Source organism: Somniosus microcephalus, chromosome 13, assembly GCF_052327205.1.
Source record: "Somniosus microcephalus isolate GS21.2 chromosome 13, FLI_Smic_1.0, whole genome shotgun sequence".
NCBI classification, from domain to species: domain Eukaryota; kingdom Metazoa; phylum Chordata; class Chondrichthyes; order Squaliformes; family Somniosidae; genus Somniosus; species Somniosus microcephalus.
Genome location: NC_140999.1, coordinates 47,623,743 through 47,638,962, shown reverse-complemented (window position 1 = coordinate 47,638,962; position 15,220 = coordinate 47,623,743). Strand labels below are relative to the sequence as shown.

At 44.7% G+C, this 15,220-nt stretch overlaps 1 protein-coding gene across 1 annotated transcript in view; it reads right to left on the bottom strand.

Annotated features, from left to right (window-relative positions):
* The window catches only part of LOC147108294 (semaphorin-6B-like), a 789,919-nt gene that overhangs the window by 94,401 nt on the left and 680,298 nt on the right, over positions 1-15,220 (bottom strand). Inside the window, exon 12 of the mRNA XM_086004876.1 lies at positions 9,029-9,160. Coding sequence (XP_085861002.1) covers positions 9,029-9,160 — 132 coding nt within the window. The remainder of the gene's footprint in view (positions 1-9,028; positions 9,161-15,220) is intronic.

Sequence of the window (15,220 nt, the reverse complement as noted above, 5' to 3'; positions counted from 1 at the left end):
AAGAGCTATCCAGCCTAATCCCACTTTCCAGCTCTTGGTCCGTAGCCCTGTAGGTTACAGTACTACAAGTGCATATCCAAGCACTTTTTAAATACGGTGAGGGTTTCTGCCTCTACCACCCTTTCAGACAGTGAGCTCTAGACTCTCCACCACCCTCTGGATGAAAAAAGTTCTCCTCAACTCCCCTCTAATCCTTCCACCAATTACTTGAAATCTATGCCCCCTGGTTATTGACCTCTCTGCTAAAGGAAATAGGTCCTTCCTACCCACTCTATCTAGGCCCCTCATAATTTTATACACCTCAATTAAATCTCCCCTCAGCCTCCTCCGTTCCAAAGAAAACAACCCCAGCCTATCCAATCTTTCCTCATAGCTAAAATTCTCCAGCCCTGGCAACATCCTCGTGAATCTCCTCTGTACCCTCTCTATTGCAATCACATCCTTCCTGTAATGTGGTGACCAGAACTATACGCAGTACTCTAGCTGTGGCCTAACTAGTGTTTTACACAGTTCTGGCACAACCTTCCTGCTCTTATATTCTATGCCTAATCTAATCTAATTTATTACACACTCTTGCTTGATCTCATATTATAGTTAATGACAGATAAAGCCCTGTTCTTCTTCCCTTATCTCATTCTGTTCTATCTAGGAATGCCATATCAGAGTTGCCTTGGGGATCTGTCTACAGTGAAGGCCTATCTGTGTTTCTAATTCACTAGCTCCACTTTCCCAAAATGCATATTATATCAGCCATTTTATGTCACTGTATGTTCCATTTTACCTTTAATATCTCTGAAACATACACTCCATCTCTTTCTTCAAAAGCCTGTCACAACCCTTGGCCAATGCCTTTGGCTCCCTCCACTAGTTTTTTTGCCTCCCATAGGGGATTTTTGAAGGTAAGAGAATAGTATTAGATTTGTTAAGTGAGCAATCGCAGATCAGTGAGGTCTTGATCGTGATCATTAGATATTAGAACATAATAAGAACATAAGAAGTAGGAGCAGGAGTAGGCCATACGGCCCCTCGGGCCTGCTCCGCCATTCAATAGGATCATGGCTGATCCGAATCTAGATTCACGTCCACTTCCCTGCCCTCTCCCTGTAACCCCTAATTCCCTTATCTGCTAGGAAACTGTCTATCTCCGTTTTAAATTTATTTAATGTTGCAGCTTCCGCAGCTCTCTGGGGTAGCAAATTCCATAGATTTACTACCCTCTCGAGTGAAGACGTTTCTCCTCATCTCAGTTTTGAAAGGGCAGCCCCTTATTCTAAGATTATGCCCCCTAGTTCTAGTCTCACCCATCAGTGGAAACATCCTCACCGCATCCACCCGATCAAGCCCCCTCACAATCTTATATGTTTCGATAAGATTGCCTCTCATTCTTCTGAACTCCAATGAGTAGAGGCCCAACCTACTCAGCCTTTCCTCATACGTCAACCCCCTCATCTCTGGAATCAACCGAGTGAACCTTCTCTGAACTGCCTCGAGAGCAAGTATATCTTTTCTTAAATATGGAAACCAAAACTGCACGCAGTATTCCAGGTGTGGCCTCACCAATACCCTGTATAACTGCAGCAAGACTTCCCTGTTTTTATACTCCATCCCCCTTGCAATACAAGCCAAGATTCCATTGGCCTTCCTGATCACCTGCTGCACCTGCATACTAACTTTTTGTGTTTCATGCACCAGGACCCCCAGATCCCTTTGTACTGTAGCACTTTGCAGTTTCTCTCCATTTAGATAATAACTTGCTCTTTGATTTTTTCTGCCAAAGTGCATAAGCTCATATTATATTCCATCTGCCAAATCTCTGCCCACTCACTTAGCCTGTCTATGTCCTTTTGCAGGTTTTTTACGTCCTCCTCACTCACTGCTTTCCCTCCCATCTTTGTATCGTCGGCAAACTTGGATATGTTGCACTCGGTCTCTTCCTCCAAATCGTTAATATAGATTGTAAAGAGTTGGGGTCCCAGCACTGACCCCTGCGGAACACCACTAGTTACTGATTGCCAGCCCGAGAACGAACCATTTATCCCAACTCTTTGTTTTCTGTTAGCCAATCTTCCACCCATGCCAGTATATTACCCCCAATCCCGTGACTTTTTATCTTGATCAGTAATCTTTTGTGTGGAACCTTGTCAAATGCCTTTTAGAAGTCCAAATATACTACATCCACTGGTTCCCCTTTATCCACCCTGTATGTTACGTCCTCAAAGAATTCGAGCAAATTTGTCAAACATGACTTCCCCTTCATAAAACCATGCTGACTCTGTCCTATTAAAATATGTTTATACCTTCAAGAGGTAGGACCAGAGACCTGTATAAACAGGAACAGGGTTGTGAAAATATGGTGCCGAGGGAAACAAAGGTAATGGGGATATTGGATGGAGCAAGGTTTGGAAAAAATAAGATTGGGAAGAAACCTTGTAAAGATGGCCATGAGATCCCAGTAATGGTTAGATTCCAGGGACTGTTCAATGCCGCAGAAGGTAACAAGATCCTGGAAGCAAGGAATACCAGAAGGATCAGCTTGGAGAATAACGCAGTCTGTATGTCACATAGAGAATGTGGCTGTCAGGAATTCTTTACTCAGCAAAATAGATAGTCCTGTGTGCCAGAAGCCCACGGGCTGATGACCTGTCTAGCTGGAGCTACAACAGTACACATGAAGGAAAGGTTAGAAAGGATACTGAAGGGGTCAGGTCCAGACCCTGCGGTGGCAGTCCATAACATAGGAAGAAATAGTATCGAGGCCTTAAATGGCACATACACAAAGATTGCCTCAAAACTCAAAGATAAGGAATGCCAAGTAGTGTTCTCTGATATACTTCCAATATTTGGGGAAGGAGGAGTTCAATAATAAAATTAAAGATGTAAACAAATGGCTGGTAACCTGGTGTCAAAACAGAAATGCTACCTTTAGAAATAAGTGGGAACTTTACCAGAACATAAAGGACAGGTACAGAAGAGATGGGTTGCAACTTAATCAAATAGGAACAAAGAGACTCAGTAGGAACATTGAGGCAGCAATTGCAATTAATTTAAACTAGATGAAGGGGAGAAACCCAGATTCCATATGAAATGAATCGTAGGGTGGACGGCAGTCAAAAGATGGGTATGGACACAGTAACCCTGAGATACATAAATTTACAGCAGCCCAGCAACAAACACACACTGGGAGTAATGAAATCTACGTTACAATACTTATATATGAATGCTTGAAGCATTGTCAATGAGATGACAGAACTGGAAGCTGTTCTGTCAGTAGGAAACTACGATGTGGTGGGACTGTAAGAAGCATGGCTAAACCCAGAGAATGGAAATTAATTTAACATTCAGGATATAGGCTGGAATTTTCCCAGCCTGGGCGGGTCCAGTGCGGGCAGTGGCCATGGTGGGTCATGATCCCGTTGCTGGCTCCACAGAACGACTTTACGTTAATAGGGCCTATTAAGCCCATCCTGCGCGTTACATGGCCCAATTAAATAGTGCGGGTCTGGTGACGTCATGCATGACAAATTTTCAGCCTGGATCTTTAAAAGGGCCATGACCACATTGCATTTGAATGTCAATGTAACATAGTGCTGTCAGTACACCACAGCACTGGAGTGCTGCAAACACTGACAATGACTGCACAGAGGCAGAGGGCTACACCCAGGTTCTCCGATGACTCCCTCCATATGCTTATGGAGGGAGTCAGAGCACGCAGGGAGGTCCTCTTCCCTTCCAATAGGTGGAAGAGACCACCCCAGGAGACCAAAACAGCCTGGTTGGAGATTGCAGAGTCACCAGCAGGGATGTGGTCAAGAAGACCTGGGTGCAGTGCCAGGAATGTTTCAATTATCTCATTAGATCAGGAAATGTGAGTGCAAAGTCACATTCAACTTCATCCTGCTGTGCCTCTCATCACATCCCCATCACTCTGCCTTCCCAAACCTTCTCCTGCACATCCTTACTCACACCAACATGCCTTGCATGTCCACCCATCCCTCTTTCTCTATCTACATTATCACATCCCCGTCTGACTAGCCATCCCTCACACTCACCCTCATCCTAGTGCAATCATACCAACTAACAGCACACAAGGAGGCCACATGGATTTGGCACCCCACTCCATCATCTCCCTCTAAAGATCTAACCCATCCATTCCTTACACTCATTCCATCATTCTCATTCAACCTTCTCTTCTTTCCCTCCTTGCAGGAAAAGAGAACCCACAATAAAAGGGAGAGGGAGAGAACCGGCGGTGGCCCTCCATCATTTGCAAACCTTACAACAGCAGAGGAGGCTGCTTTAGAAATATCTGGAGTCGCCAAGCAGCTGGAGGTCGGAGATGAAGAGAGGGGGATATCTCAGCAATCTGGTGACAAAATTACATCTCATACAGCTACATGGCATAGAGCAGTCATTCATATGGGGACTGATGTCAGCAGCCATTGAATGGTCATCATGTGCATATCTAACTCATCTCTTTACTCTTCCACAGGTCCATCAAGAGCGCCCCCCCCCCCCACTGTCCAGGAGGAAAAGGAAGACGACTCCTCAGAGGAACCTCCATCTCTGAGGGCGCAGCGTCACCAGACATAAGCGCACCCAGCACCAGCGCAGATACGCACACCTCGGTGATTCCCACGCGAGATAGAGTAGTGTTGCCACTTGGTGTCTCACAACTCACAAGTGAGCAAAGCAGATGGTGGAGACAGGAACAGCAGTGGAGACTCCTCGCTGGAGGGCGCAGGACACTCCCAGCTCTGCTCAGCTGCATGCAGATGCTGAGCCTCGGGGCCATCGAGAAAGAGCGTGATCCTGGAGGTGCAGGAAGAAGTGCAGGGGGCTCTGACTGGTTTTGCGAGTATGATGTCTGCAAATGTTCAGAGAATGGGGGGGGTCCATCTTCAACATGAGCAGCACCGTGTCGCAGACGATGGCGACTGTAGGCTCCTCCATGGAAAGGATGGCCACCTCCATGGAGCAGCTAATGCACCACTCACAGGAGCACATGGTCTCTATGTAGAATAGATGGCTATCTATGGAGGATAGATGGCTATGTTTGGAGAATAGATGACAGCGGCTTATACAACTAATCTCTAGGAGGGATGTCAGCGTAGACGTGAGTCCTCATGGCCCCATTATGTGCAAGGTGCTCTCCAGCTCCTTGGCAGCACGGAAGTGAGCAGGCTGCCTCGACCTCTACTGAAGAAACAGGGCTAGCACCTTGTAGAAGCACGCAGAAGAGAAAATGACACACAAGTAGATTCACAAGGGTAGTCACTTGGGTGTTTTATCCAATGTTTATGTAAAGTTTCCATTAATGTGCTGTCAAACATAAAAATCTTTATTTTCACCACTTTCCAGTCTTGGACAGATTTGTGTGCACCTTTGGAAGTGGCTTAGTGAGTTGCAGTGAATGGTGAGGCATAACGGTACCCCGGCAATGGTGATGAGTGTGAAAGGATTGGCTTGATCATTGCAGGGATGCTTTATGGTGATGGTGTGGGGTGGTGCCAACCTGGCGCATCATGTGGCAGCCGGGGTCTACAGCGCCAAGTGAAGTAAATCTGGCCATGGTGAGGCCATCCCTGGCCTCCCGGGCAGCAATGTGCTCGAGTGCTGATGCCCTCTGTCCTGTGAAGCATCAGATGATTGCGGAGAAGGTTGGTGGTGTTGTTGTTGCTGGTGTGCTTGGATTAACAAACAAATTAACAGCGAAATAAAGAGAAAAAAGTACCTCTACAAATCCTCTAAAGAAAATGTGGCTCACTGGGATGAATACAGAATTACGCAGAAACAAGTCAAGAGTTAAAAAGTGATCAGAAGGGCTAAGAGAGACTTATGAATGAGATAGGAGTCCTACGTAACCTGAAGGGGCTTAAAACAAATAAATCCCATGAGTAAGGTGGTATTTAACTCAAAGTGCTGAGAGAGATGAGTGAGAAGATTTGTGAGGTACTGACAATCATTATGAGGGAGTCAGTGGACACTATGGAAGTACCAATAGTTTGGAAACAGAGTAGCATGGTATCTGAATTCAAAATAGTGACAAAAGAGACATAAGCAACTACAGACTCATTAGTCCTACTTCAATTCCATGTAAAATGATGAAATCAATCATTAGGGATTCAACTTGAGGATCATCTGTACAACAACCTAGTAAACCACAGGCAACACTGCTTTAGATGGAGAAGTTCCAGCTTGATCAATCTCCTTGATTTTTTTAAGGAAGTGACAACCCAAATGGTCTGTGGTAAATGCCACAACATTTTGTACTTAGACTTTCAAAAGGCATTTGGAGAAATTCCACATGAAAGCTGTTGGGATTCAGGGAAAAACCCGAGTATGGATAAGAAACTGGCTGAAGAGTAGAAAACAGCAGGCAGGTAGGAGGCAGCCCAGAAACAATAGAATGAGCTAAATAGAATATGTGAGGGGCCAAACAATGGCAGATGAAAATTAATGCAGACGAGTGTAAAGTACTACACATAAGAAGGATAACAGGGCAACATTTCATGAATGGTGTTGAAATAGCTAAGGATGAAGCTGAAACCTTGGAGTCTTAGTAGAGTCAACACTCAACGTGTCCAGCTAATGTGGAGCAGCTATTAACAAAGCCAATAGAATGTTGAACTACATAACCAAAACAGTAGAATACAAGCCAGAGGAAGTTGTGATCAGACTGTATTCTGCTCTGGTCAAACCATTCCTTGAGTCCTGCACCCAATTCTAGTCAAGATGCAAGAGAGACATTTAGCCACTGAAGTCAATGTAGAGAAGGGTCACAAAGCTGATCTCTGGTCTTAGAGGTCTGAGTTATGAGAAGCAACTGGAGAAACTTGGGCTCTTCAGCCTGGAAAGAAGCCATCCAAGAGGCATTCTTATTGAGGTATACACGATAGTTAAGGGTATGAAAAAGGTGAGCATAGAATATTATTTTAAAGTAAATTGAAAGAGTAGGACAAGGGGACTCAGGTTGTAAAAAGTAACTTTAGCATTGATATCAGGAGGTTCCTTTTTATGCAGAGAGTGATCAATACTTTAACAGGACTTCTGAGCAGAGTAGTGGAAGCAAAAATTCTGGAATCATGTAATAAACAATTAGATACAATGGATGGGGTTTTGGATGGATATGCTAAAATGGGCCAAATGGCCTTGCTCATCCATAAATACCTTGTGATCTTATCGAATCTTTTTTCCTCCTTCGGGCTCAAGTTTGCCATCTTGTTAAGCACGCTGAGACATTACAGTTTACATAAGGAATACTATAGAAGTATAAGTTATTTTGTTTTGCATGTTTCCAGTGCCACGAAGTTCACTCATCCAGACATTGTCAGATTCCAGGGATCACCGATGAGTAAATTTGTCAGCACAGCTTTCTGCCTAAAATTTAGTCAAGGTTAACCTGGATCACCATCATGTGGGTCTTTTAAGTCTTGGCTTCAACTGGCTTTTTAAAATTTGTTTATGGGATGTGGGCGTCGCTGGCAAGATCAACATTTATTGCCCATCTGTTATTACCCTTGAGAAGGTGGTGGTGAGCCACCTTCTTGAACCGCTGCAGTCCCTGTGGTGAAGGTACTCCCACAGTGCTGTTAGGGAGGGAGTTCCAGGATTTTGACCTAGCGATGAAGAAGGATTGGCGATATGCTTCCAAGTCAGGATGGTGTTTGACTTGGAGGGGAACTTGGAGGTGGTGGTTGTAAAGTCTGTGGGTTGTGCAGTTAATAACGACACAGACTTCAGGAGTAACAAACAAACAGGACTTTACTATTCGAAGGTCAGGGCAAATCTGCCCAAGGAATCCTACCACAACGCTTATATACTGGTGTGGTCACTGTCAGTATTACAGTATACAGAAGCCAAACAAGTAGTGCCACACCTAAAGTAGTTCTCTTAAAGGTGAACGGTTACATACAATACTTTCCTTAAAGGTAGACGGGTACATACACTACAGTGGTGTTCTCTGAAACAAAGCCACTATGACTCCCATTTGACCTCTCCCTTGTGAAAGCCAAATCATTAAAATTTCAATTTCTGGATATGATTGGTATAAGACTGTTCAAAATGCCATATCTTGGTATCAAATTCATGGAGCCTCTGTTAGAATCATTCCATTGATATAATTCATAGAATCATAGAATGGTACAGCACAGAAGGAGGCCATTCAGCCCATCGCGTCTGCGCCGGCTCTTTCGAAGAGCAATCCAGTTAGTCCCGCTCCCCGCTCTTTCCCCATATCCCTGCATTTTTTTTTCCCTTCAAGTATTTATCCAATTCCCTTTTGAAGGCTACGATTGAAGCTCAATCCACCAGCCTATCAGGCTGTGCAGTCTAAATACTAACCACTTGTTGCTTAAAAACGTTTTTCCTCATGTCGCCTCTGGTTCTTTTGCCAATCTGTGCCCTTTGGTTATCGACCCTTCAGCCATTGGAAACAGTTTCTCTTTATTTACTTTATCTAAAGGCTTCAGAATTTTAATCACCTCTACCAAATCTCCTCTTAGCCTTCTAATATGTTAATTTTACTTTCTACACTTTTTTCCATATGTTTATTAAGTTTTTGAAAAATAAAAATCACCTGGCAACTCAGGAAATTGGACACTAGACTTTTACTTCTGGGGCCTAGGTTTAAATTCAATTTACACTGATGGAATGAAAGTCTTCACTGTCTTCTGGCTTTAAGGAACCTTTGCAAAATAAGCTGGAGCTGCCTCAATACTGCAAATGGGCCCACAGCACAAAATTGCCCCTAAGACAGGTTTAAGTGATCAATCTCACTCAGAGAAGCATGTGTGTAGTATAAAAATGCTACACTGGTGCAGTGGGCGGTGCTCTCTGAGGTTTATGCAGAGTCATGTTCCTGGGCCGAATAGAGGAAGCTTTAATCTAATTGTGCTGAATTTGACATTGAGGGCTCAATGTTGACAATGTTCAAAATAGAATGTGTTCCATTCGCACCTCCTTCAGACAGACCCAAGGGATTTCATTTTGTACTGTGTTGTGTGTTCTTAGTTTTGAAGGGTTCTCTTACCTTGGCTTTGGAACCAATTCCTCAGGAACCGGCGTCCATATAGACTCTGGGGATTTCTGCTCCTTGAAACGTCCGTCAAAAATGCTGGAAATCTGCTCCATGTCGAAGGCACAGATGGCAGATCCAGGAATGCTTCAACAAACAGAAAAAGAAAATGCGGAGTCAGTATTCTTACTTAAAACCTCTTTCAATCATGTGCTCATCGAGGCTGAATCAGGAGAAATTCTCCAAAAAAAAAATCTGGTCCCATTATTGGCCCATTGAAGACCGAGGTTGGTTGGCTAAAAGGGATAAAGTGTTCTGCTCCCTAACAATGATCCCTTATCCTTTATGAGTACAATGTTCACCAATGAACTTTAAAAAAAATCCTGACAAGAATTCAGGGGAAGCTAGATAAACACACAAGGGAGAAAGGAATAGAAGGTTATGCTGATGAGGTACGATGAAAAGGGAGGGAGGAGATTTGTGTCTTAAACACCGGCATGGACCAGTTTGGCCGAATGATATATTTCTGTGCTATAAATTCTATATAAGTGAGATCCTATTTAAAAGCCTGAAAAAAACCTATTTGATTTGGTATATTTATATTATTCCCCTACATTCAATGGACCTGTTTCCTGATGATGTCAAATGTTGAAAGCTTGGCCATCACCTGACATTTCCCATTGAACTTAATTGGTTATCTAGCAGAACAGTTCATTTGACAGCCAGGGAAGTGATGTCATTTGAAATTTATATTGAAGAATTCAAACTTCTGAATAGTAGGATGCATGGAGGGACTGATGATGGGGGGGGAAACATTCAAAAGCATTTGTTTAGCTTGGATATTAAATATTTAATTCAGATCAAATCCAAATTAAGCCTCATTATGTAAACAGTGCTGTTGGGAGCAGGCCACGCATGGTGTTATATTGAGAAAGTGCTCAATTTATGAAGATGGGAAACCCTTAGCACATCAGCAAAGCAACCTGAATCTCTCTACAGCAGTTACAACAAAACCACAGGTCTGTGGATTCAAGCCAACAGCAAACTAGGCTAGCTCTGCCAGAATTGCATTCACTTGGGGCTCTCAACAGCCATCAAGAGAGGAATCCTTATATCATTCCCTTGGGCTGACTCTGAAAAATTAAAGTGGTAAGACGCTTTTAGTTGGCTTTGTTCGTGGACATGCAAATGCTGTGATTGTACCAGTTTTCCTATTAAATGGAAAATGAAGTAAACCTTCTGCTAGCCTCCTGGGTGTCACCACATGCTATAAGGGTGAGCCACTCCCCCTCCATAAGCTCAGGCTGTGTATGGTAGAGGGACAGATGCATTGGGTTCATTACCATGTTGTTGTAATTGTCCTCCCTCCTTCCTTTTGTCAAAAGTTCACCATCAGGATTAAACTGTTATTCACCATGTTTAAACCAATGTGAGGTGGCAATAAACAATGCAAAGTAGCTGAGTTCAAGTCCCAGGAATTCATTCTAAAGTCGTACATTGCTCTGATCAGCCGCATCTCAAATATTGGCATCGAGTAGCATCTATTCACAGATAACCTGCTCACTGATGCTCATTTCCGATTCTACCAGAATCACTTGGCTCTTGACCTCATCACAGCCTTGATCCTGACATGGATGCAAGACCTGAATGCCAGAGAAAAGATTAGAGTAACTGCTCTTGATAGCAAGGCAGTATTTCACTGATGATAGAACCAAGGATCCCTAAGAAGACTGAGGTTGATGAGAGTCAACAGAAAAACCCTCCAATGGCAGGAATTATACTCGACACAGGAAGATGGTCATCGGTGTAGCCCCAGGACATCACCGCAGGAGGTTGCATTTTTTCTCAAATACAGGAAACTTTGGTTTATCCGGAGGTTGTATGTCTGGAAACCTCGATCTAACGGCAGAAATCAGCAGCCGTTTTGGTTAGGTATTTTTTCTTCTCCAAGCATTTTTTTAACAGTCAGGCTCTGGAAAGCATCTCTGTAGCTTAGCAACAGCTTCAGAGACGCTTCCAAGGTACGGGCCGAGTGTTTACAAGCTGTTGCTAAGCAACAGTGTTTGTTGTCAGATACGGAAATGAAAACCTCCGTATCCTTCGACCTTAGCGCTGGTCTATCCGGAAGTTTTGATAGATCGGCAGCACTCGGTCCCATCGGTGCCGGATATCGCGAAGTTTCCTGTATAGGCGATTCTGGCAAGGCCACATTTATTGCTGATCTTAAGCTGCCCTGAGTATTAAGCAAAGTGGTTCTTGGGCCAGTTCAGAGGGCATTAAGAGTCAACTACGTTGTGTGGGACTGGAGTCATTTGTAAGGTGGCAGATTCTCTCTCCTGAAGGACATTAGTGAGCTAGTTCAGTTTTACCAATAATCCATTTTTCTCTGGAGCCAGCCCAGAAATTTACTGCTTTATTGAATTCAACTTCAGAACTTGCCAGAGTGGGATTTGAACTTACTACCTCTGGGTTGCTCAACATGGGAACATAGGAACAGGAGGAGGCCATTCAGACCCCGCCCCCATTCTGCCATTTAATCGTGGCTGATCTGTACGGTTGCTAGATACATTGGTTGAGGTTAAGCAATTATAAGTTCAGTCTTTGAGGAGGCTTCCTGATTCTGTCTGGATAACGCCTCTTTGGAGTATCAGGTTCTTCTGGCAAGGTTGAGTCTGGATCCATGTCGTCGTTTGGTTCAACTGCTTCCAATATCACCGATTCTGCGGTAGCTGCAATTGGTACGTCGATTTCATTGCCAGGTGTATCAGATCGTGGTTGGAGTTGACGTTTTCCAGTGACTCTAGAATCTGGTCAGCATGGCATCTTACAATGCTCTCTCCAATGTCCACGGTATACATGAAAGGTCCTTGCCGTGTACAAATCGTTCCTGGCTGCCATTTCTCAGTGCGGTAGTCCCGGGCCAAAACTGGTTGACCTATCTTAAAACTCCTGGTCGGCCTTTCATTCATATTCTGAAACTGCCTGTTCTCCACATCTCTTCGGACGTTTGGCTTAACCAAATCCAAGCGGCATCGTAGTCTTCGATTGAAGAACATCATGGCTGGAGTTTGGTTGGTAACCGCATGTGTCGCATTCCGGTAGGCAAACAAGAAGTTGTCCACCTTGTGTTGTAGGGGTATATCTTCATTACACATTGCCTTGATAGCCTTCTTGAATGTTTGAACAAACCTCTCGACCAATCCATTAGTGGCTGGATGATATGGGGCAGATGTGTAATGCTTAACACCATTGTTCTTTAAGAACCTCCGGAACTCTTCAGACACAAACTGTGGTCCATTGTCAGAGCAAATCTGTTCAGGCAGCCCATTCCTGGCGAATATGGTTCGTAAAACTGTGATAGTTTTTTCTGTGGTGGTTGAGGACATTTTTGTTACCTCTGGCCACTTTGAATGTGCATCCACTGCAATTAAAAACATCAAGTCCATGAAGGGACCAGCAAAATCAATGTGCACCCTTTGCCATGGAGATGAGGGCCACTCCCATGGATGTAGAGGAGCTTGTGGTGGGGCGTTTTGGACCTTCTGGCATCCTGTACAGCTCTTGGTCATCTCTTCGATTTCTCTATCGATTCCCAGCCACCACACAAACGCTCTGGCTAAGTTCTTCATTTTTACCCCTCCCAGATGACCCTCATGAAGCTCATTGAGCATTCTACCCTGCAATTTGGGTGGAATTACTACTCTGGATCCACACATCAAGGTTCCTCTGCACACTGACAGCTGTTCTCTTCTCGGCGAGAATGCTGGCAGCAGTGGTTCACCATGTGCTGGCCATCCCTTCACCGTTAAATCATAGACCCGGGATAGTGTTGGGTCATTTCGTGTTTCCTTTTCTATGTTTGCATTCGTCACAGGGAGACATTCGACTATGGTCGAGTGGAATATCTCCATTGGATCCACTGCAAGGTCTTCTTCCACCATCGGCAACAGTAGGCGCGACAATCCATCAGCATTCCCATGCTGTTTAGTTCCTTTGTACTCGATGTCATATTGGTGTGCCCCTAGGAAAAGGGACCACGTCTGCAGCCGTTGCGCTGTCATTATCGGTACGCCCTTCTGAGGGTTGAAAATGGAGACAAGAGGTTGATGATCAGTTAGTAGAGTAAATTTTTGACCGTGCAGGTAGTGATTGAACTTCTTCACCCCCCACACTAGGCTGAGGGCCTCTCTGTCAATCTGGGCGTAGTTACGCTCGGCAGAAGTTAACGAGCGTGACGCAAAAGCTATCGGCCTCTCTAAACCATCAAGAAATTTATGTGACAGTACCGCCCCAATGCCGTAGGGAGACGCATCACACGCCAGTCTGATCGGCAGTGCTGGGTTGTAGTGAGCGAATACTTCTCTTGAAGTGATTAAGTCCTTACTCTTCTGAAAGGCCCGCTTACAGTCATTGCTCCATTTCCATGCTACTCCCGTTCGTAGTAGGGCGTTCAGTGGGTGCAGAATTGTGGACAAATTCGGTAAAAACTTATGGTAGTAATTCACCAATCCGAGGAATGACCTCAGTTGCGACGCATTTTCAGGCGCTGGGGCCTTAACAACTGCTTCAATTTTGTCAGGGGACTTATGTAACCCCTCTTCATCAATCACGTGGCCACAATACGATATCTGTTTCTTAAAAAACTCGCACTTGAGGCGGTTGGCTCGTAGCCCATGCTCCCGTAGTCTAGTGAGCACCTGTTCTAGGTTGTTAAGGTGTTCACTGTCATCTTCACCTGTCACAAGGATGTCGTCCAAGTAACACTGAGTCCCCGGAATCCCTTGCAGGACTTGTACCATCGCTCTTTGCCATATCGCCGGAGCCGATGCTACTCCGAATACCAATCGATGATACTGGTAAAGACCTTTGTGAGTGTTTATCGTGAGATACTTCCTAGAGGATTCTTCAACCTCCATCTGCAAATATGCTTGTGCTAGGTCAATTTTTGTAAAACACTTCCCTCCAGATAGTGAGGCGAAGATGTCTTCCATCCTTGGAAAAGGATATTGTACTGTGTGAAGGACTGGGTTCACCGTCACCTTGAAGTCCCCACAGATGCGAACCTTCCTTGGCTCCTCAGACTTATTGCTTAACGTTTTCTTCATGACAGGAATGATGGGTGTCGCCCACTCGCTCCAGTCGACCTTAGACAACACGCCTGCCTTCTCCAGATTCTCCAGCTCTGCCTCGACGGCTGGGCGAATTGCATATGGTACCGGTCTTGCTTTGAAAAACTTGGGAATTGCATTCTCTTCTATTTTTATCGAGGCGGTTACGCCTTTAAGAGTGCCCAGTTCTTGTTGAAATACCTCTTTGGCATTAGCTAAGATTGTTGACAATCGTCCAGGAGTGACGTCTTCATCTTTTTTACCTTCCACCGTCATTGCATGAATGGAGTGCCAATCTAAGCTTATCTTCCTGATCCATTCACGTCCCAATAACGGTGGTCCACCATTTTGCAGTATGTAGAGATACAATTTCCGTATTTTCTTGCCGTTGTATTCGACAGGCACCCTTATTTTTCCTCTGGGGTATACTTTTTGCCCCGTATACGTCGTCAAGACGATGGATGTCTCTCTCAAGGGTATGTGTGAGAATAGCCGCTCGTAGTCTCGTCGATTCATGATGGTTAGCGCTGATCCTGTATCCAATTCCATTTTAACTTGGGACCCTGCTATCGTGAGGGTGACCCAAATGGTTCGGTGATCCTCTTTTGCGATTACATTGTGAAGTTTGAGACAGCTTAGTCTCTTGTTCCCGGATTCACTATCGCTCATCTGGTCTTCGGAACTACTGTCCGTCATCTTTTGTACTTTCTTGTACGGTTCCTTAATCGCCTTTTTGTTGTCGCTGGTCTTCTTCCCAGACCTGCAAACTCGTGCAATGTGTCCCATCTTTCCGCATTGCCTGCATATTTTGTCCTTAGACCAGCAGTCATTCTGGTCATGGTTAGTTCTGCCGCAGCGATAACATTTTGCAAATCCCCGTGTCATTTCGTGGGTGCCGTATTCCTGTGGCTTTTGTTGTATTTCCGCAGCTCCCCTGGTTGCTGCTTCATACGATACTGCCACGCTGAAAGCCTTAGCTAGCGTCAGCTCTTTCTCTGAGAGTAACTTCTTCTGTGTTCCTTCACTCAGGAGTCCACAGACAAATTTGTCCCGTAGGGTATCTGCCAGTCCTGCTCCGAACTGGCAGTGCTTTGATAGC